General features: G+C 42.8%; 2 protein-coding genes across 2 annotated transcripts in view; both read left to right on the top strand.

Annotated features, from left to right (window-relative positions):
• Positions 1 to 2,004: 2,004 nt before the first annotated feature.
• eed (embryonic ectoderm development) lies at positions 2,005 to 17,362 on the top strand (the record flags this gene model as incomplete). The annotated part of the gene is made up of 12 exons (XM_084050826.1): positions 2,005 to 2,166; positions 4,555 to 4,707; positions 5,727 to 5,819; positions 6,772 to 6,837; positions 7,832 to 7,957; positions 8,723 to 8,804; positions 9,133 to 9,224; positions 9,781 to 9,914; positions 11,608 to 11,713; positions 12,950 to 13,108; positions 14,325 to 14,398; positions 15,472 to 17,362. The coding sequence occupies 12 exons, from the start codon at positions 2,005 to 2,007 to the stop codon at positions 15,596 to 15,598; spliced, it is 1,374 nt and encodes a 457-aa protein (XP_083906952.1). The 3' UTR covers positions 15,599 to 17,362.
• A 3,055-nt stretch (positions 17,363 to 20,417) lies between these two features.
• LOC311040544 (copper-transporting ATPase 2-like) overlaps positions 20,418 to 21,126 on the top strand; it is a gene marked incomplete at its 5' end in the record, with an annotated part of 47,838 nt that continues 47,129 nt past the window's right edge. Inside the window, one exon of the mRNA XM_084050875.1 lies at positions 20,418 to 20,585. Within this exon, the coding sequence (XP_083907001.1) occupies positions 20,418 to 20,585 (168 nt within the window). The remainder of the gene's footprint in view (positions 20,586 to 21,126) is intronic.

Below are 21,126 nucleotides of genomic sequence, written 5' to 3' on the forward strand. Positions count from 1 at the left end.
ATCTTTGTGTGATATGATTTTTTTTCTTTTTACATTAATTAACCACTTAACCCTAGCATCCCTTTTCTGAGGAGAACTTTAGCCAAAAATAGCAGATCTACAAGCTCACAACGCCTCGCGCTGCGAGGCGTTGTGAGCTTGTAGATCGGCTATTTTTGGCAAAGAGTTATAGGTGTGTAGAGGGGAAAAAAGAGCAGCAAAGGTTTATCTGAATTGTATACAACTAGACCATACCCGGTCGACGCATCCGTGGGGGGATATGCGCACATGATCTGGCAACCCGGGAGGAAGTTTGTCCCATAGCTGGGCAGCCCCGTAACCATGGCGACATTCTTTGACACAAAAGCGCTAATAAGAAGCTGAGATTTGATGAAATTGAAAAACGGGCTTCACAGTTAAGTTCAGATGGTAATGGTCAATGGCTGTGTGCAAAATCAGAGCAATTGGTCCAGCCACTGAGGAGAACCGGGTAGCTTCACCTACTCACTCACCACTACAGACAGACAGAGGTTACTAGAATTATAGTAGGATATAGAGGGGGTCCCTGCTTCATCTCTCTCTCAGCTAGGGGATCCTTGGCCTGAAAACGTTGAAGACCCCTGGTCTACGTCAGTGGTGGGCAACTTTGATGATTTAGAGGGCCACTATATTTCCCCACTCACTCCAGAGGGCCACATTGCATATACTGTCTTCACCACGCACCACAAAAGTAGGTGCGACGCGTTTTGAGCTTGTAGATTTTTGCTACTTTTGAATTGGAATCCAGATTTTGTTTTGGCTATTATATATATATATATGGGAATCCCAAAAAGTAACATTTTTATTTCATTTCAAATGCATTTAGTTATACTTATGTTAACTTTTTAAACTTAAATACAAATACATTGGACTTAAAAAAGACAATAGAATTGTAATACTAGTCATTAAGCTACTAATATAGACTGAAGTAATTAAAGCGGGTCATGTTTGCATGTTTAGAATTGTAACGGCTGAAATCAGTAATATATCTATATAATATACCTGAGGGCCAGCATTAAGTGAAGGTGGGGGCCGCATGTGGCCTCCAGGCTGCCAGTTGCCCATGTATGGTCTACGTTTTCATTTCCGCAAGGGTTGTTGCATAGAAACCTTGCATCGTGCCATTGACTCTCCATCCAAACAAAGTAGCTCTGGGAGTGGCTCGGTAGGTGAAGTCAAGTGGCTGTGTGGGAACTGGAAGGTTTACAGTTCAATACAGTCCAACATCAACTTAGGACACATTTTTACTATTATTACCATGATAGCTATATAGCTGGCAGTGGTGGGAAAGTACGCAAATGTTTTACTTAAGTAAAAAGTATCAATTCTGCAATGTAGAAGTACTCTGTTACAAGTAAAAGTCTGGAATTCAAAATGTATTTGAGTAAAAGTGTAAAAGTATTGGTATCAAAATGTACTTAAAGTATCAAAAGTAAAAGTACTAAAATGTTTGAAAATCTACAAGCTGACAACGCGTCGCGATGCGTTGTGAGCTTGTAGATCGGCTATTTTCAAATAGCCTAGGAGTAAACAATAGGGCAGAAGTGGTTAATGTGTGTTTTATAATTGAATAATGTATATCTGCAAAGTAACTAGTAACTAAAGTTTTCAAATAATTGTAGTGGAGTAAAAGAACAATATCTGCCTCTGAGATGTAGTGGAGTAGAAGTAAAAGTATAGACAATTGGAAATACTCTAGTAAAGTAAAAAATACCTCAAAGTTAATTGTGGTAGTATTTGGTCATTTATGTTTTTGGGGCATTTAAATTTCAGAATATTATATTATATTACATCGGCTTCAAAAACGTCCACTGTCCAGTCCAGACAAAAACAAAAAGGTGTCCTTACATTTTGATAGCATTCAGCCACTAGATGTCGCCCTACGCCCATGGTTGGCCAGTTTGGTTTGGAAACAAGGCCCGGAAGTAGTAGCTTATTTATTTTTTTACTTTTATGGAAGCGGAAGAGGCGGAGCTTGCAGTCAAAATGAGGGAGAATAAGAACATGTCGGAGTGTCCTCCTCCTCCCGCGTCTCAACAACATCAACAGCCAGCCGCGGCGGGAAAAGAAACGATGCAGCCCAGCGCCAAGAAACAGAAGCTGAGCAGCGACGAGAACAGCAACCCGGATCTGTCCGGAGACGACAATGTAAGAGGGTTTCTTTAAAAAGCCCTGATCCAGACCAGAGCACTTATTAGTGAGTTCTTCTCTGACGCTCCGCCAGGCGCAATGCTCTGCTCATAGACAGCGTTGCCAGGTCTGCTTATTATAAGTTTATAATAAGAAGAAGAATGTATTTTCAAATAGCCCAATGTATAGGTTTAAAGCAGTGGTTTTCAACCCTTTTTGTATCAAGGACCCCCAAATTGACACATATTAGCCCACGGACCCCCATTTGAAAAGATATGCCAGGGACTCAAAGTGTGACACTGGGTGAAAGGCTTCCCACCCAGTGTTGCCAAGTCTGCTAATAATAAGCGACTGCTTTCCTGTCGCTTGTAAATATTGGATATTTTTGGGCCTTGTTTTTAAAGTGTATAGTCACTTATTTGGGATGTGAAAATGTTCGAAAAATGTTCGTCGACTACCTTTTTTCACTGACGAAAACTAAATAAAAACTAAGCTATAATGACTAAAACTATGACTAGATATAATTGATACTTTCATCAATAAATAAAAACTAGGTACTAGTGCAGAAGAGATCCATTAGAACTAAAAGACAAGTCATTTCATGCTTGTTTGCGCATTTTGATTTCTTGCGGGTCCCAATCTACACTGTATCATCATCATCAGTGTTCATTTAACTCTGAGTGTACAAATGGAACGGGTCCATTTGGTTCCATTTGTATACTCTCAGAGTTACAGACACACAAGGTTCAATTTGTTTACAATCTATTAATTTGTCTGGGGACCCCCTGGAACCCCCTCAAGGACCATTGGTGGTCCCCGGACCACTGGTTGAAAACCACTGGTTTAAAGTGCTCGTGTGGCCCACTCCGCTCGCTTCTTATGGGGGCTTGTTTTTTTCCTAGACCTGGTTGCTTGTGTCTCTCACGGAACCTGGCAACACTGCTCGTAGACGGAAAATTCTACTGCCCTGCAGTAGTAGTTTTGTTTGTTGAAAAATAAACAAAACTATTTCGCTTCTCACCGACACAAAGGTTGTTTTGTGTTGTTGAAAGTCTATTCTCCACGATGGGAAGCCTCTCAGCACCCCACCTTCTCTGTATAATACACTTTTTGGGCAGAACATACAACATACAACATTGTATTATGACCAGCAGATGTAGATTATTGTGTAAATCACCGTTAACCACACCTGTAGAGGGCGCAGTGGAGCACATACAATAATTTCCGTCTGGCGGTTTATTTTCTGTCCCAAAAAGTGTATTACAGTACTTGAGTGAATGTGGTGAGAAGTAGTACTTATTCACTTCTCACCACTGATTATAAGTGACTTTGGGGCTTGTTATTTCTGTAAAGTAGCCTGTAAATATTGGTAGTTGTGGGGTTTTTTTGGGCCTTGTTTCTAAAGTGTAGTTTCTTATTTGGACTTGTTTTCCTAGACATGGTTTGCTTATTACTCTCGCAAAATCTGGCAACACCGTGTCGCTGGCCAAAAGAAAAAGAACAGATCTAGAAGGTATCAGCGCGTTGCTGCGTGACGCGTTGGTAGCTTGTAGATCTGTTCTTTGTAGCAGCCGGCTAGCTTCCCCGGCTACAACGGGGTTGCAAATGTTACCCTAGCTAGTGCTAGCAGTGATGCCAGATAATACTACAAATAATACTAAATAAACTACAAATAATACTAAATAATACTAAATAAACCTACAAATAATACTAAATAATGCTCTAAATAATACTAAATAAACTACAAATAATACTAAATAAACTACAAATAATACTAAATAATGCTCTAAATAATACTAAATAAACTACAAATAATACTAAATAAACTACAAATAATACTAAAAATAATACTAAATAATTCTACAAATAATACTTAATAATACTCTAAATCAGGGGTCTTTAAATTTTTCAGGCCAAGGACCCCCATAGCTGAGAGAGAGGAATGAAGCAGGGACCCCCTTTATGTTGTATAAAATTGTTATTCAGATTAAACTTCTTATTTATTTTTACTTGGTCCGCCCTTTTCCCCCTTTTTACACCTAGGCCCAGGGACCCCCACTACATATTGTATAAAATTGTGTTTTAGATTAAACCTTTTTTGTTTACTTGGTCTGCCCTTTTTTCCCTCTACACCTATACCTCTTGCCAAAAATAGATCGGCTATTTTTGGCTAAAGTTCTCCTCAGAAAAATGGATACTAGGGTTCAAGTGGTTAAGGTAAAAAACATAATCATGTCACACAAAGATTTGCTCTAAATACCCCTGCTCTAAATAATACTACAAATAATACTAAATGAGTGGGTGCCTTGCTTTGTAATGGTCTACGCACGAACAGAACGTCAACTACAAGACTTGTAAATAAAAACATTCTAACGCCAGCTTTTGACGATCGCCATGTTTTCGCAGGACGACGCCATCAGCGTCGAGAGCGGGACGAACGTGGAGCGCCCGGACACGCCCACCAACACGGCCAACGCGCCGGGCAGGAAGAGCTGGGGCAAGGGCAAGTGGAAGTCCAAGAAGTGCCGATATTCTTTCAAGTGTGTCAACAGCCTGCGGGTGAGTGGAGCGAACTTTGTCACATCTCTGCGTTATTAATGAGACTGATGGAAATGCCACCGTCACAGGATGAACCCATTCATTTTTTGCTATAGCCTCTATATAGAGCACCGTCTGACGTAATTTACGCATCCTACTTGGGGCGCGTTTTTTTCTTCTTCCCTGCACTCGGTGCCGCTTGTAGATCTGCTATTTTTGCCAAAGCTAAGTGGTTAAAATGATTGTGACACTATGTTAACTCATTTCGCTGGGGACCCCCCGGTACCCCCCCCCCCCCAAGTACCAATGGTGGTCCCTGGACTTCCCTGACCGAGTCACATCCTTCACAGAATGTTTGCGTATTATGACACACACCCAGGTACTAGGGCTCATGTAGTTAAGGATAATTCCTTTTAACAGGTTGTTCATGAAAGTCCTTGCGGTCTTGTTTCCAATGAGAACCTGTGAGCAATTAGGGGTTAAGAGTCTTGCTCAGGGACAAATTTCATTTCATCGACACATATGCTGGCCTGGCCTGGAATCGAACCTGGGGCAACCAGGGCCTCTGGCTCTCTAGGCGGGCTCACTAACCACTCAGCTATGGCCGCCAGTAGCAGCAGCAGCAGCAGCAGCAGCAGCAGCAGCAGCAGCAGCAGCAGCAGCAGCAGCAGCAGCAGCAGCAGCAGCAGCAGCAGCAGCAGCAGCAGCAGCAGCAGCAGCAGCAGCAGTAGTAGTAGTAGTAGTAGTAGTAGGAGGAGGAGGAGGAAACCCACCTCTTCAGGAAACACAACCCCCCTCTTTGCCTTGCCTACTTGTTGTCAATTAGTTGTACGAGCTCTTGTTTTATTGGATCTTTTTTTTCTTCGATACACTTAGTGGTTTTAGCCCTTGCTCATTTGATTTTCCTATTCGTCTCATCTGTTTAAGAAAGTAGGTAGCTGATATATTGAATGTTGAATGCACTTATTGTAAGTCGCTTTGGATAAAAGCGTCTGCTAAATGACTGTGATGTAATGTAAATCTTGCGTCGATTTCTTCAGGAGGATCATGGCCAGCCGCTGTTTGGTGTCCAGTTTAACTGGCACAGCAAAGAGGGAGACCCCCTCGTGTTTGCCACAGTCGGCAGCAACAGGGTAAGTAATGACGAAGACATGCAGAAGGATTCCTTTTTTTTAATGGTTTCTGATACCACGTCACACAACAGTTCTCAAATTCTGCCCGAACCCGACCCTACCCGACATTGCCGGGCCGGGCCCAAAATGTATGCTAATTGGTCGGGCCGGGCTGAGCCTCGGGTTCCGTGAAGAAGAGGGGGAAAAAAAGGGCGGGAAAAAATCTAAATAAATTTCAACTGCCCCTAGCGGCCTTTCAAGATGTTTTGGCCATTATCTCTGGAACGGAAGTTCCAATCTGCTCAGTTCAAAGCTCTTTGGATGCGTGACTTTGAAGATATGAAGCACATTATGACACCTATCCGGGCTTTCGGGCCTAAAAGTATGGTAATTGTCCGGGCCGGCCCAGTAGGGCCCAGTTGGCGCCAGGCCTTCATTTTCAGGGGTCTTCAACAGGGGGTCCTCAGAGCTACTATAGGGGGTCCGCCAAATCTTTGTGTGATAGGATTTAGTTTTTTTACATTAACCACTTGAACCCTAGAATTCCTTTTCTGAGGGGAACATTAGCCAAAAAATTGCAGATCTACAAGATCTCAAGGCGTTGAGAGCTTGTAGATCGGCTATTTTTGGCAAAGAGGCTATAGGTGTAGAGGGAAAAAATAGCAGACTAAGTAAAAAAAAAACTTTAATCTGAAACACAATTTTACACAATATAGAGTAGGGGGTCCCTGCTTCATCTCTCTCTCAGCTAGGGGGTCCTTGGCTAAAGTTCTCCTCAGAAAAAGGGAATGCTATAGGGTTAAGGTAAAAAAAAAAATCTTATCACACAAAGATTTGGCGGACCCCCTGTAGTAACTCTGAGGACCACCTAGGGGTCCCGGACCCCCTGTTGAAGACCCCTGATATAAACTCTTCCCCATGTGAGAAGTTAACCCTCTTTTTCCATCACCTGCACTTGTCCTTTCTTCACCAGGTAACGCTATACGAATGCCACTCTCAAGGGGAGATCAAACTCCTGCAGTCCTACGTGGATGCGGATGTATCCTTTTCCCTTAAATGTATTGATTGCATTTGTATATTTGGTCCTTGACTTTTAGCTTGTATTTGCATATCTATCACCTTTCCTATTCGGTAGTGCTGCATGCTGTAGAATGAAAGGGCAACTGGACAGTCAGCTTTAACCCATTGAGACCGGGAACGCATTTGTGTAACCACTTTAACCATTATTTTATACTTTTGCTATTCAAAAATAGCAGATATACAAGCTCATAGCATGGCACGAGTGCCGTGCTTAGCTTAGCAGCTTAGTTTAGCTTAGCAGATATAAATGATTACATTATAAAACATGCATTAACCATTTTAGCCCTATTTTATACCTCGCGACGCGTTGTGAGCTTGTAGATCTGTTTATTCAAACGGCAAGACCACTTTGGTAGAGGTTTGGGTTGTTTAGTTACCTTGCCATGATGTAACTCCAAAGGTGGACAAGAAATCCAAAATAATTGCTCCACTGATTAGAAATTTATAATTCAAAATATGCTCCTCATTGACTTACATTGTATGGTAAAACAGCTCTCAAAGTCACTCTTTTAGCCCATAAACTAACACAAACAAAGTTGATTCAGACGATATAGAACATCACCAAACCCAGTACTGTTTCTTTTTTTTTTTTATAAAAATGACAACTTCCTGTTGATTTTGGCATTTTTATTAGGAAGAAAACCCAGACTGGATCCGCGGATCTGGATCTTCAAATTGTAAAATCAACAGGAAGTTGACATTTTTATTAAAAAAAACATTACATCATGGCAAGGTAACTACAAAGCCTATACCAAAGTGGGCTTACCCTTTAAGTACATTTTGATACCCATACTTTTACTCAAGTAAATGTTTTACTCCGGACTTTTACTTGTAACGGAGTACTCCTACATTGCAGTATTGATACTTTTACTTAAGTAAGACATTTGAGTACTCCCGCCCCCGCCCCCCACCACTGGCACTTGCTATCTCCTTGACTAACAGCTGCACATTAGGCCGACGAGAACTTCTACACGTGTGCCTGGACCTTTGACTCCAACACCAGTCACCCCCTGCTGGCCGTAGCCGGCTCCCGTGGAATCATCAGGGTGATCAACCACATCACCATGCAATGCATCAAGGTACAGTCCACCCTGTCTCTTTTTCCTGTAAACAGGAAGTAGGCCTATATACAGAAAGTAGGCATATAAGCAGTATTGTGTATTCACATTTTGTCAGACCACAGAATAATGTATATAAACCATTTTCTTTTAACGGTTAATTTTAACACCCCCAAGTCGTCCTTTAAAGGTAGGGTAAGTGATATGTTTTGGTTAAAACAAAAAGTATTTTGTTAAAAGGTTAAAATACTATATTCTGATAGTAATCATTGCTAAAGAGTGTTTTTTCAGTAACAGATGTCTCCCTGTCTCTCCAGCTCTTTAATAAACAGAAAATACATTTTTCGGTAGGTGTCAAAATCTCAGCCAATCAGGAGAAAGTACCAATTTTTAAGCTTAATTTGTATAGTGTTCCAGTTCCAATTTTGCATGCTCATTTCTTAGTGTCATCACTTCCAATTTCACTTGTTTAAACTGTATCCTGATTGAGTTCTCTGTCCTGGTTGGATAAAATTGGAAATGAAACTGAAACGAAAATGCATTTTCTGTTTAATAAAGAGGTGGAGAGACAAGGAGACTCCTAATACTGAACAAACACTCTATAGCAATGAGTACTATCAGAATATAGAGCTATTTAACACTTATTTTAACCAAAGCAAATCACTTACCCTACCTTTAATTGCCGTCTTTGTCGGGTGAATAATGAACATCTTCCCAAAACTGCTGAAAACGTTTTATTTTATGGGCAAGTCTATAAGTGGTCTTTTTCTGCCTTGTCTTGTGTAGCATTATGTGGGTCACGGGAATGCCATCAACGAGCTCAAGTTTCATCCTAGGGATCCAAATCTTCTGTTGTCTGTCAGTAAAGGTAAGTTACCTGTCTCCAAAAACTATAAAGATTGCACTCAGTTGAGTGCAATACCTCCGCCAAAATTGCAACTGCCAAGATATTCAATTTCCACCAAATACTCAAATGTTTTACTTAAGTAAAAGTATCAATACTGCAATGTAGAAGTAATGTTACAAGTAAAAGTCCGGAATAAAAAAATCACTTGAGTAAAATCGAAAAGGCAAATAATCGAAAATTACACAGCGTTTCCTTCCCGGTCTTAATTGGTTAATAATACCCACCACTGATCTCCATTTCATTCTGTCTTTGTACTCTCTTTCTTCCCCCCCCCCCCCCGTTTGCTCAGATCACGCCCTTCGTCTGTGGAACATCCACACAGACACGCTGGTGGCTATATTTGGAGGAGTCGAGGGCCATCGAGATGAGGTGTTGAGTGCAGTGAGTATTTCTGATTGATTTAATACTTTACTACAGGGGTCTTCAACCTTTTCAGGCCAAGGACCCCTTAGCTGAGAGAGAGAGATGAAGCAGGGACCCCCCTCCCTCTATATTGTATACAATTGTGTTTCAGATTAACCTTTTTATTTTACTTGGGTCAACTATTTTTTCCATCTACACCCCTCTACACAACGCCTCACAGCGCGAGGCGCTATGAACTTGTAGATCTGCTGATCTTTCAAAAATCATTGCCATTGTTATGATTGTTATTCACTCATTCACTGCCTTCAACTCATTCACTGCCTGGATTATTTCTGGCCGCGTTTGCCCACTGCCAAGATTTTTCATTGAAAAAAAAAAAGTACTCAGGAGCCGAGATACAGAATTTTTCAGTTTTAAGTTAACAAGGAAGTGGATGGGAGTCTAGATCTTTGAAAAATCATATCTCCTTGGTCTTTGGGTCAAATTAAAAGAAAAAAATGTAAAAAAAAACCAATCGTTTTAGTCGTTCTAGGCAGTGAATGAGTTAATGAGACGTCTTGTGTGGTGCTGACAGGACTTTGACCTGCTGGGCGACAAGATCATGTCCTGTGGAATGGACCACTCTCTGAAACTGTGGAGGATCAACTCTGAGAGGATGCAGAGAGCCATCCGAGGGTCGTACGAGTACAACCCCTCCAAGACCAACAGGTATCGCAGCAGTGTTGATTCCGTTTTACTCCACTACATCTTAGAGACAACTATTGTACTTTTACTCCACTACATCTTAGAGACAACTATTGTACTTTTACTCCACTACATCGTAGAGACAACTATTGTACTTTTACTCCACTACATCTTAGAGACAACTATTGTACTTTTACTCCACTACATCGTAGAGACAACTATTGTACTTTTACTCCACTACATCGTAGAGACAACTATTGTACTTTTACTCCACTACATCGTAGAGACAACTATTGTACTTTTACTCCACTACATCTTAGAGACAACTATTGTACTTTTACTCCACTACATCTTAGAGACAACTATTGTACTTTTACTCCACTACATCTTAGAGACAACTATTGTACTTTTACTCCACTACATCTTAGAGACAACTATTGTACTTTTACTCCACTACATCGTAGAGACAACTATTGTACTTTTACTCCACTACAAAGATGTAGATGTAGCCGATGTAGATCTGCTATTTTCAAACATTTCGGTGCTTTTACTTTTGGTACTTTAAGTGCATTGTGATGCCAATACTTTTGTTCTTTTGCTCGAGTAACATTTTGAACACAGGCTTTGTACTTGTAACAAGAGTACTTCTACATTGTGGTATTGATACTTTAACTTAAGTAAAACAAAAAAACAGTACCGTAATTTTCGCACTATAAGCCGCACCTGAATATAAGCCGCAGCAGCTAAATTGAATGATTTGTACATATATAAGCCGCACTGGACTATAGACGCCTTAACAGACGACGTCACACTGATACGAAACAGTATGCGCGCACAGGTCGGCAGCAAAAGAACCCCACCGCTCATAAGATGCAATGTAAAAGTGGTCACAGTCTCACGTGTAAAAATGCATCCCATCAAACTTTCAGATGCTGTTCTTCTCCCAGTGTGGAGGAAGAATGCTTAGGATTTTTACTGTGATCTCTCACTCTTGAAATATATAATCCTTGGTTTCTGTTGTGTGTAAACAATAATAACAATTCAAAGCAGTTGTCCTCAAAACTCCACCTCCAGTGGCTGTCATAAGAACAGAGGGAGCGCTCTATGATCATGGCACCAGAACCTGCTTGGCTCGCACAGCTGCAGCCCGTCAAGACTAATGTATGCTCCGTCCCGCGAAGGTGTCGCGCGCAGAGCCTAACGGCCGAGAATAGCAGATCTCCAAGCTCACAGCGGTCGCATCCGTGACGCGGTTGTGAGCTTGTATGTCAGCTGTTCTCGGTGCGCAATACCGTTACGCGATGAAGTATATATGTGTCGCCAGGGCGCACCCCACTAGCCTACACACAGAGGAGGTTGAATGAACTGAAACAAGCTCACCCTAAAACAGCAGGTTTGGGGATCTGTTGGGAATTGATTACATGAAACAGTCACCTGTGCGTCCAGTCCCAATGTTTGTAAACAAATAATTGGTCTATAAGCCGCGGGTGTAAAATCCCTAGATTTAGGAGGTCCCCTAGTGGCCGTTAGCTATAAAAATCCATAGATAAGTCGCACCGTTATATAAGCCGCAGGGTCGAAAAATGGGAAAAAAGTTGCGGCTTATAGCCCGAAATTTACGGTACTTTTTCCACCACTGGTTCAGAGAGACATGATTTCATTGACCATGTGTTGGCATTTCAAGGAACGTTGACCCGTGTTCTGCCCCCCCCCCCAGACCTTTCGTCTCCCAGAAGATCCACTTCCCGGACTTCTCGACGCGCGACATCCACAGGAACTATGTGGACTGTGTGCGGTGGCTGGGCGACCTCATCCTGTCCAAGGTGAGTCTCACGAGCAGGGATGTACCGATCAGGGCTGTCACGATTACCGATTACTTTACCACATTCCCTGCCATAGACCATTTTGAAATTTAACATTGAAAATGCCACCCCGTTGCTGTGGCAACCGGGGTGGCATTTCATTGACAAAATATGCTGTTCCAGGGAACCCCCCAGAAGAGAAGATTTGAGTTAAAAAAATGTATATATTGAAAGATTTGCAAAAGAAATAACTAATAATTGCGATTAATGATTTAATCGTGCTTTTGGCATCGAACATTGGAACATTTGAATAAAACCTCAACCTGCACTACTAATGCCTACATTGTTCCTGTTGAGACATGAGTGAACAGCTCATTTGAGCAGAGGATTTTGAGTTTTGACTATGCAATAACTCTTGTCGACCAGTAGGTGTCATACTTGACCACAGGATCTCCATTTCTACATGGAAGGGCAGCTAAACCAATAGGCTCTATGCACAGCGGCCATATTGGGAATGAATTGGGCCGCTTCCTTACTTCCTTCACAGGTGTTACCAATGATACTAATTAAGGCTCTGTTGCATTTAGTGTGGCATAGTGGTTGTCTTATTTTCAAGGACCCCCATAACTCTGAGAGTGTACAAATGGAACAGTAAGGGTCCATTTGGTTCCATTTGTACACTCTCAGAGTTACACACCCACCATAAGGGGCCATTTGGGAAACAAAATGGAGTGTTTCTAGTGACCAGAACAGAGCCGGCACCACTCTATTTTGGAAATCTTAAAATGAGACGGATGCGCTCCCGGTCTTAATGGATTAAATTAGCACTCAGTGTGGAGTTTGCATGTTCTCCCCGTGTCTCCTAGGGTAGTTAATACCCTCACAAAAACATGCAGTAATCCTGGTTGCTATACCGCCTCCCCCATGACAGCCGAGGCGCCTGATGGAGAGGAAGGGAACTGGTTGGAATAACGTGTTCCTTCCACGCGCTACGTCCTACCGGGGCAAACTCCCCCCCCCCCTGTCAGGTGACAAGAAGGTCAGTTGGCTCTCATGCATCGAAGGAGGCATGAGCTCGGCCCTGGCCTCCCTAGGCTGGTGGGGGGAGTGTAGTGCCCAGGATCACTTAGAAAAAATTGGCACCGGGTGGAGAAAAAAAAGGGTTGCAAAAATTGTGGGATAAAAATTTAGGATAAAAAAAAAAGAAGAAATTAAACACTCAGGATTTTGAAGTACATGCTCTCTCCTCACTTACAGTCATGTGAAAATGCCATCGTGTGCTGGAAGCCGGGGAAGATGGAGGACGACATCGATCGAATCAAACCAAACGAGTCCAATGTCACCATCCTGGGACGCTTTGACTACAGCCAGTGTGACATCTGGTACATGCGCTTTTCCATGGACTTCTGGCAAAAGGTAAAAGTACTTTGTCTCTGTATTCCCTTAGAGATTATGATTATGATCAGGGCATTGGATCAGATACCCATAACCTTCACAAAAACAAGTAAATGGCATTTAATAAAAAACATTAAGTTAACGGATCATCTCTGTCGGATGGAAACCTCATAATTTATTTATTTTTTGCTACTTTTGTGTGACATAGAATGGGCCGACAGTATATGCAGTGTGGCCCTCTGGAGTGAGTGTGGAAATATAGTGGGCCTCTCATCATAAAGTTGCCCACCCCTGTGTTAACGCCTCCATGGCAGGCGAAGAGTTATGTGTGCAGTAGCCTCGGAAACCCATGCCTTTTTTTTTTGTTTCAAAAGAAAAAAAGCCTGGGAGAACCTTGCAGGAACGCTGGTCTTAGGACCTTGTTATCTCCTAACCAATCAGAGTGCTCCAAACCCAGGCGCTGGAATCCAGCGCCTGGGTTTGGCTCCGCCCTTCAAGACCATCGATTGGGCTCGTTCTTTCAGTCTATGTGTGCAGTGGAACTTGAGCTGCGCTGATTGGCCGCTGTTCTATAATCCGTAGAAAATATGGGACATGCCCAAACTATGTAACCTTATGACCTGTTCTCTGTCCTTTTGACTCCAGTGTTGATTTCATCGACTAAACCCATGACCAAAAATGTTCGTCGACAACCTTTTTTCACTGCTGAAAACTAAGCTATGATGACTAAAACTAAGACTAAATATATTGACAATTTCGTCAACAAATAAAAACTAGACTAAAATGTTAGTGAGGGACTAGTGGAGAAGAGATCCAGTAGAAATAAACGACAAGTCATTTTATGTTTAGGTGCGCTCGGGTGTTGCGCTCTGAAAATAGCAGATCTACAAGTTGTTATAGAATCTTGAGAAAAAGCCCCGTATCCATCTTTTTTTCCGTGGTGGAAACGAGCCATTTTCGATGGGCGATCACTCGGCAATGGCCGATCGCGTTAGAAATGTTATTGTTCCAGGCGATAGTCGGGACCCTCGACCATCGTGCATGCACCCTTTTGTTTACATCCTCGTCGTGGCGTCTACAGCACTAAACGGATCAGCGCAAACGGTAAGAACGCTGGCACTAGATGTACCCTGTTTTAATAAACCTCTGGCACTTGATGTGTTAACAGCACACTGGCACAGTTGTGGAGTAATGCTGTGTATGGGTGACTGACCATGCCCATCAAACTGCCTTGCAGATGCTGGCTCTGGGCAACCAGGTGGGAAAGCTGTACGTGTGGGACCTAGAAGTTGAAGACCCCCACAAAGCCAAGTAAGTCAGTCTCCTCCCGGTGTGGCATTATGGCTGAAGAAAAGAGTCGCGCAGCTCATAGCCACAATGCAATAACCCTTTTGATTTGATCAACATTTCAACACAATGTATGTCTTCTTCAGGGTGCATGTAGGCTGCCCTAGCGCGTCTGATATCATGTCTAGAGGGGCAGGTTCAAAATCACCGGAGAGAGAATCCGCCTGCGGGGGCTGGGGTGACGGACAGATCGATGAACCAATGGGTTCATCGACCTGTCCGTCACCCCAGCCAGAGAGCCGTTGTGCAGTGAGCGACGCCCACTGCACTCCGGTTGGTTGAGGATGACTCCCACTTCCTATGCCCGGCCTAGAATAAATAAGAAGGATGGATTACAGGGGCGTTTCCCAGCGTAGTACCGGGGTATTGCACATGCGCAGTAAAATCCTGCCTGAACATACAAAAAGGCTCAGTAGATGGCAGCGTGTGACCCTTAAACGGTAGTGTTTGTTTTGTGTCACTTCAGTAGCCACGGAGACCTGCATGAATTATATCAAAACTTTAATTCAGGCAAACAGTGGGTCAACAACAATGAAAGCAATAATAAACAGTAGGGACATAAACACAATAGATATGCATATTAATAACTTGGATATGGGGGTTTATGTCACTTTGTTGTTGTTCTTTATAACTATGTAAGTCATTTAGTCCACTTGTGTATTAGAATTACAAACCTGCAGCTGTTTAGGTGCTGTGGAGAGAACAACAAACACACACCTCGACCGACTGAGAAGGGATCCTGGGGGTTTTTATGTAGCGCCTCTGCTGGAACACTCCGTCGTGCACTTCCTGATAACACTGCGCATGTGCAATACCCCGGTACTACGCTGGGACACGCCCCTGTAATTCATCCTTCTTATTTATTCTAGTGCCCGGCACGTCAACTGGCTGGTCCAGGATCTTATGAGCAAAAATACAATTTTACACTGTTTCACAAATCGCACATTCAGGCGAAAAAGTTTTATTATTTTGCTTTAAGCCATGAATACGCCTCACTCCTATGTTGTTGAACCCAACATGTCCCCCTCTCTCCCCAGGTGCACGACCCTGACGCTGCCCAAATGTACGTCGGCCATCCGGCAGACCAGCTTCAGCCGAGACAGCAGCATCCTGATCGCCGTGTGCGACGACGCCTCCATCTGGCGCTGGGACCGGCAGCGTTGAGGTTTCGGGGCGAACCCCGACCACCCCCCCCCCCCCCACCACCCTGACGTATCCGATGACTTTTGCCCCCCCCCGACTGTCCACGCTCGGTGCTCGGTCCTTAAGACGTGCAGATGTACCGACATTTTCCACGCTTCCTACTCAGGTGGACGGTGATTCTTCAATCGCCAGTGCTCAAAAAAAAAGTGGACACGGCAAATGTGATCGTTTGTGTAAAATACACAAATGTTGTGTTTTTGTTAAAACATTCCTGAATATCTTGATCGTACGACCCCTGGGTTTTCTTTTTTCAGTGTATATGTCATGTCGAGATTGACTTTCCTCGCTTTCACTTTAACCCATCAAGGCCTGAGACCGATTCTACAAATGTCTTCTAAATCCTAACGGTTTTCAGAAAATACTTGTGTTTCTATATCAGTGGTTCTCAAACATTTTCATGCCAAAATGATATGTCTTTGGCCACGGACCCCCATCTCGAAAATGTTTTGCTCCAGGGATCCCCAGAAGCAAAGATGTGAGTTACAAATGTTGGCATATCATTTTCAAAGATTTGCAAAAATGTTGTCTACAGCATTTCTGTCAACGGCTCTCCCATGGCTTCCACCAGTGAGGATGTTGTCATCAGCGTCCCTATTGGCAATGGAGAGAGAGCATTCAGCTGCTGGCGAGTCAGATGGACTCTGTGGATTTCTCTTCACTGGATGAAAATGCTTTAACCCATTGAGACCTGAAGCCGATTCTACATGTCTCCTAAATCTCAACAGTATTCTGAAAAACGTATGTTTCTGTATCAGTGGTGTTCAATCTTTTTCATGTCAAGGACCCCCAAAATGATATGTATTTGGCCGCCGACCCCCTTCAAAATATTTTGTTCCAGGGGACCCCCAGAAGCAAAGATTTGAGTTACAAATGTTCGCTTTAAAAATATATATATATGCAAAGATTTGCACACATTTTCACAAATTTTCAAAAATAGCAGATCTACAAGCTCGTAGCGCGGCACTCGGTGCCGCGCTATGAGCTTGTATATCTGCTATTTTTGAATAGCCCAAAGTGTAAAATCATGCTTTTTAGCTCAAATCTAAAAATGACACAGTTCCAGGTCTTAATGGGTTAAGGAGCATTCAGCAGCTACAGAGTGGGCTTGCAGTGCTGTGTGGACCATCACAGTGATCGTTTGGCAGAGCGTCACACAGTTGGCCATGTTCGGGGAGGGGCTTTGTTTTGTGTTGAGATCTTTCCACAGATTGAGCACGTTTTTTTTTTCCAAAAATGGCAGATCTACAAGGTCATTGCCGTGCTATGCGCTTGTATATCTGCTATTGTTGAATAGACAAAGAAATCTAAAATGGCACCGATGCCTCGTTGACATTTGTGAAGCCCTCGGTGATTAGCAGCCAACCAGTGCCGCGCTATGAGCTTGTAGATCTGCTATTTTTGAAAAATCTTGAAAATGTGTGCACATTTTTCAAAGAAAATGTTTTACTCAAATCTTTGCTTCTGGGGGTCCCTGGAACAAAACATTTTCAGATGGTGGTTCGCGGCCAAATGTATATCAATTTAGGGGTCCCTGGCATGAAAAAGGTTGAAAACCACTGCTCTAGACTAATACGATGTCAGAATTGAAATTGACCAACGTGAAGACATTCTAAAAGTGAACGGGGTGATCCAGGTGCTTAGATTTCCTTGTTGCATTTTGCTTTCGCTAAATCACCTTCCCGTCGCTTAATTTGAATGGAAATAAAAACGTATTTTTGTACAGATGACCTGTTGCGTTTCTAATGTGCTGTTGTGATATTAATTCTCAAGTAGAAAAACGGATGAAGTGGAGGTTCTTCTGTGGCCTACTGGCACCTGACCGTGCATACGAATTTTGGCACTGATGCGCGCGCACACACACACACACAGACGGACCCTCATGTAGACGACTAGACCTTTGGAGAGCCACACCATATATTTACTCAAGTACTGTACTTAAGTACAATTCTTTTTTTGTTTTGAGTTATTTTTACTTTTCTGTAGTATTTCCAGTTTTCAGTACTTTATTTCTACTCCACTACATCTCGGAGGCAAATATTGTACTTTTACTACAATTATTTGAAAACCTTAGTTACTTTGCAGATTTAAATTATTGCATTATAAGAAATACATTAACCACTTTAGCCCTATTTTATACCTAGGCTATTTGGAAATAGCGGATGTACTAGATCTGCTATTTTCAAACATTTTAGTTTGGTACGTTTGGATACCAATAACATTACCCACTTAAATACATTTCAGCCATTTGAAAATAGCAGATCTACAAGCTCACAATGCGTCACGGTGCGACGCGTTGTGACCTTGTAGATCAGCTATTTTCAAAAGATTTTATACATTAAATTATTGTATTTTACTCTACTGCGCCCTCTACAGATCTGGTCAATATAAAGTACAATTGACTAGACCTGTAGAGGGCGCAGTGGAGCAAATAAAATAATTTCCATCTGGCGGACATATTGTATTTTCTGCCCAAAAAAGTGTATTATGCAGAGAAGGTGGGGTGCTGAGAGGCTTCCCATCCTGGAGAATAGACTTTCAACAACACAAAACAGCCTTTGTTTCAGTGAGAAGCGAAATAGTTTTGTTTGTTTTTTTTACTTTTAAGACGTAGACCCCGCACTAGCTGTAGAATACAACTCTCTTAGACGTATTTATGATTACTGACGTTTTCAATATACGAGAGTTGTAGGGTTCACCCCCCATGGAGACGGGGACTTTCAGCACTATACCCCCCGTAGACACTCCAAACATGTACAAATTGAAAATAAAGGTGCTTACCCCCACGCTCCAAATGTTACCTCTCGCTACGGGGTAGTAGTTTAATGTAATAATCCATATCTTTCAATAAAGAAGTGTTTTAATGCCGTCTGTGGCCGTACGCCATTTTTTCACCCTCATTTACTTCCTGTTTACATTGAGTGTAATTCCGGGTTTCACCAGATGGGCGCGTCACTACCGCTCATTGGGAACTTCCGACAGAATCGGCCACAGACGGCATTAAAACACTTCTTTATTGAAAGATATGGATTATTACATTAAACTACTACCCCGTAGCGAGTTAACAATTGTGTTATGGGGGTAAGCACCTTTATTTTCAATGTTTGGAGTGTCTACGAGCCTAGGTATCGTGCAGAAAGTCCCTGTGTCCATGGGGGGTGAACCCTACAACTCTCGTAGATTGAAAACGTCAGAATCATAAATACGTCTACGAGAGTTGTATTGTATTCTACAGCTAACCCGCCTGCACGGTAATTTTCCGTCTATGAGCAGAGCAGCGCGCCTGGCAGAGCGTTCGAGGGAATTCACTAACGCTCAGTGGTGGAAAAAGTACTCAAATGTTTTACTTAAGTAAAAGTATCATCACTGCAATGTAGAAGTACTCTGTTACAACAAGTAAAAGTCTAGCCCCATTACGAACCTCTCACTCCGCTCTATACAGCTCCGAGATGAGGTTCCACTGCGAGCTCTACCGGAATTGGTGGAACGGCCGCAAAGGGGTCGGTGGATTACCCGTTTCGCCACATCGTATCCAAAAACTAATGGTAGTTTCCAAACTCTACAGATGTTTGACGATGTTCCGGAACACTAACTTTTTGATCCGGCACGAAACAACCGCTTAAATCACTTATTTAGTCAGCCTGTGGCCATGTTTTTCCCCATTGTAGTCGAACCGGGAGCACTTACTGGCACCTGACCGTTCCACTGATTCCGGTAGAGCTCGCAGTGGAACCTCTTCTCGGAGCTGCATAGTGGAGTGGTTCTCAACCCTTTTCATGTCAGGGACCCCCAAATTGACACTTATTAGCCTGTGGACCCCCATTTGAAAAGTATTTGCCAGGGACCCCCATAAGAGAAGACTTTTATGGCTCTAGCAGTGATTCTCAACCATTTCAATTTCAAGGACCCCCAGTTTGACATGCATTAGGCTACGGACCCCCATTTAATGGCATTTCTATCTCTGGGACCCCAATTTATATTGTAAAATCAATGTTAATGTAACTCTGAGAGTGTACAAATTTACACTCACATTTGTAGGCCTACACTCAGAGTTACAAGAGTGATAAGGGTTTGGTTCCATTTGGTTCCTCATCTAGTGAGAGGTTCGTATTAATGGGGCTAGTGAAAGTCTGGAATTAAAAATTTACTTGAGTAAAAGTACAAAGGTATTGGTATCAAAATGTACTTAAAGTAGGCTACCAAAAGTAAAAGTACAAAAATGTTTTAAAATGGCAGACGCATTGTGAGCGTTGTGAGCTTGTAGATCTTCTATTTTCAAATAGCCGAAGTATAAAATAGGGCTAAAGTGGTGTGTGTGTGTGTGTGTGTGTGTGTGTGTGTGTGTGTGTGTGTGTGTGTGTGTGTGTGTGTGTGTGTGTGTGTGTGTGTGTGTGTGTGTGTGTGTGTGTGTCTGCGCGTGCACGCGTGCGTGCGTGCGCACACACGCTGCCACCACGTCCCCTCTTATCTCTCCGCTGGGGTGAAAACACAAACTGAGCTTTATAACACTCACTCACACACACACACACACACACACACACACACACACACACACACACACACACACACACACACACACACACACACACACACACACACACACACACAGTGGACTTTTGCCCCTCTCTCTGCTTCAGCCTAGTATAGCCTTCTCTACTTACATGACAGACACAGACAGACAGACAGACAGTAGGCTACAGAGCACTGCACTGCACACAGGCCGGCCGTGTGTGTGCGCGCGCGCGCGGGTGGGTTTTTCAACTTTTAACTTAAGCCGATCATCATGTTCTCGCCTAAAAGCGTCTCCCAGTATGTGTACAGGACTCAGTGCGATGCCGACGGGGAGCAGATGTGCATGGTGGAGTGCGTGGTGGAGTGCGTGTGCGCGCCGGGCTGCACCTGTTCCGTCCATGAGACCATAGAGGAGACTGGAGGGAGACCCGAGACTAAGGTTAGGCATCATACACACACACACACACACACACACACACACACACACACACACACACACACACACACACACACACACACACACACACACACACACACACACACACACACATGTTGAATGGTTGGATCATGGAATCACTTGCATTTATTATATACCTTGGATCGTGACTATCATTGATGTATTTTTCAGTGGAGGAAAAAGTACTCAGTTATTTTTACTTAAGCAAAAGTATCAATACTGGCTGCAATGTAGAAATACTCTGTTGTGAACGTACAGATTTTTTTTGGATTTTCTTTACTAAAGTACAAAAGTGTTGGTATCAAAATGTACTTAAAATACCAAAAGTAGAAATTACTAATTATGCAGAATGTCCCATTTGACAAGTTCTGATATTTGCCTCTGAGGTGTAGTGGAGTAGAAGTAAAACTTAAAAGTATACAAAATCGGAAATACTCGAGTAAAGTAAAAGTACCTGAATATTTTTACTTAAGTACAGCACTGCATGTTGGATGATGGGATCATGAATTCACAATCACTTGCA

This window comes from Gymnoscopelus microlampas (genome assembly GCF_963454915.1).
Source record: "Gymnoscopelus microlampas genome assembly, chromosome: 24".
NCBI lineage: Eukaryota > Metazoa > Chordata > Actinopteri > Myctophiformes > Myctophidae > Gymnoscopelus > Gymnoscopelus microlampas.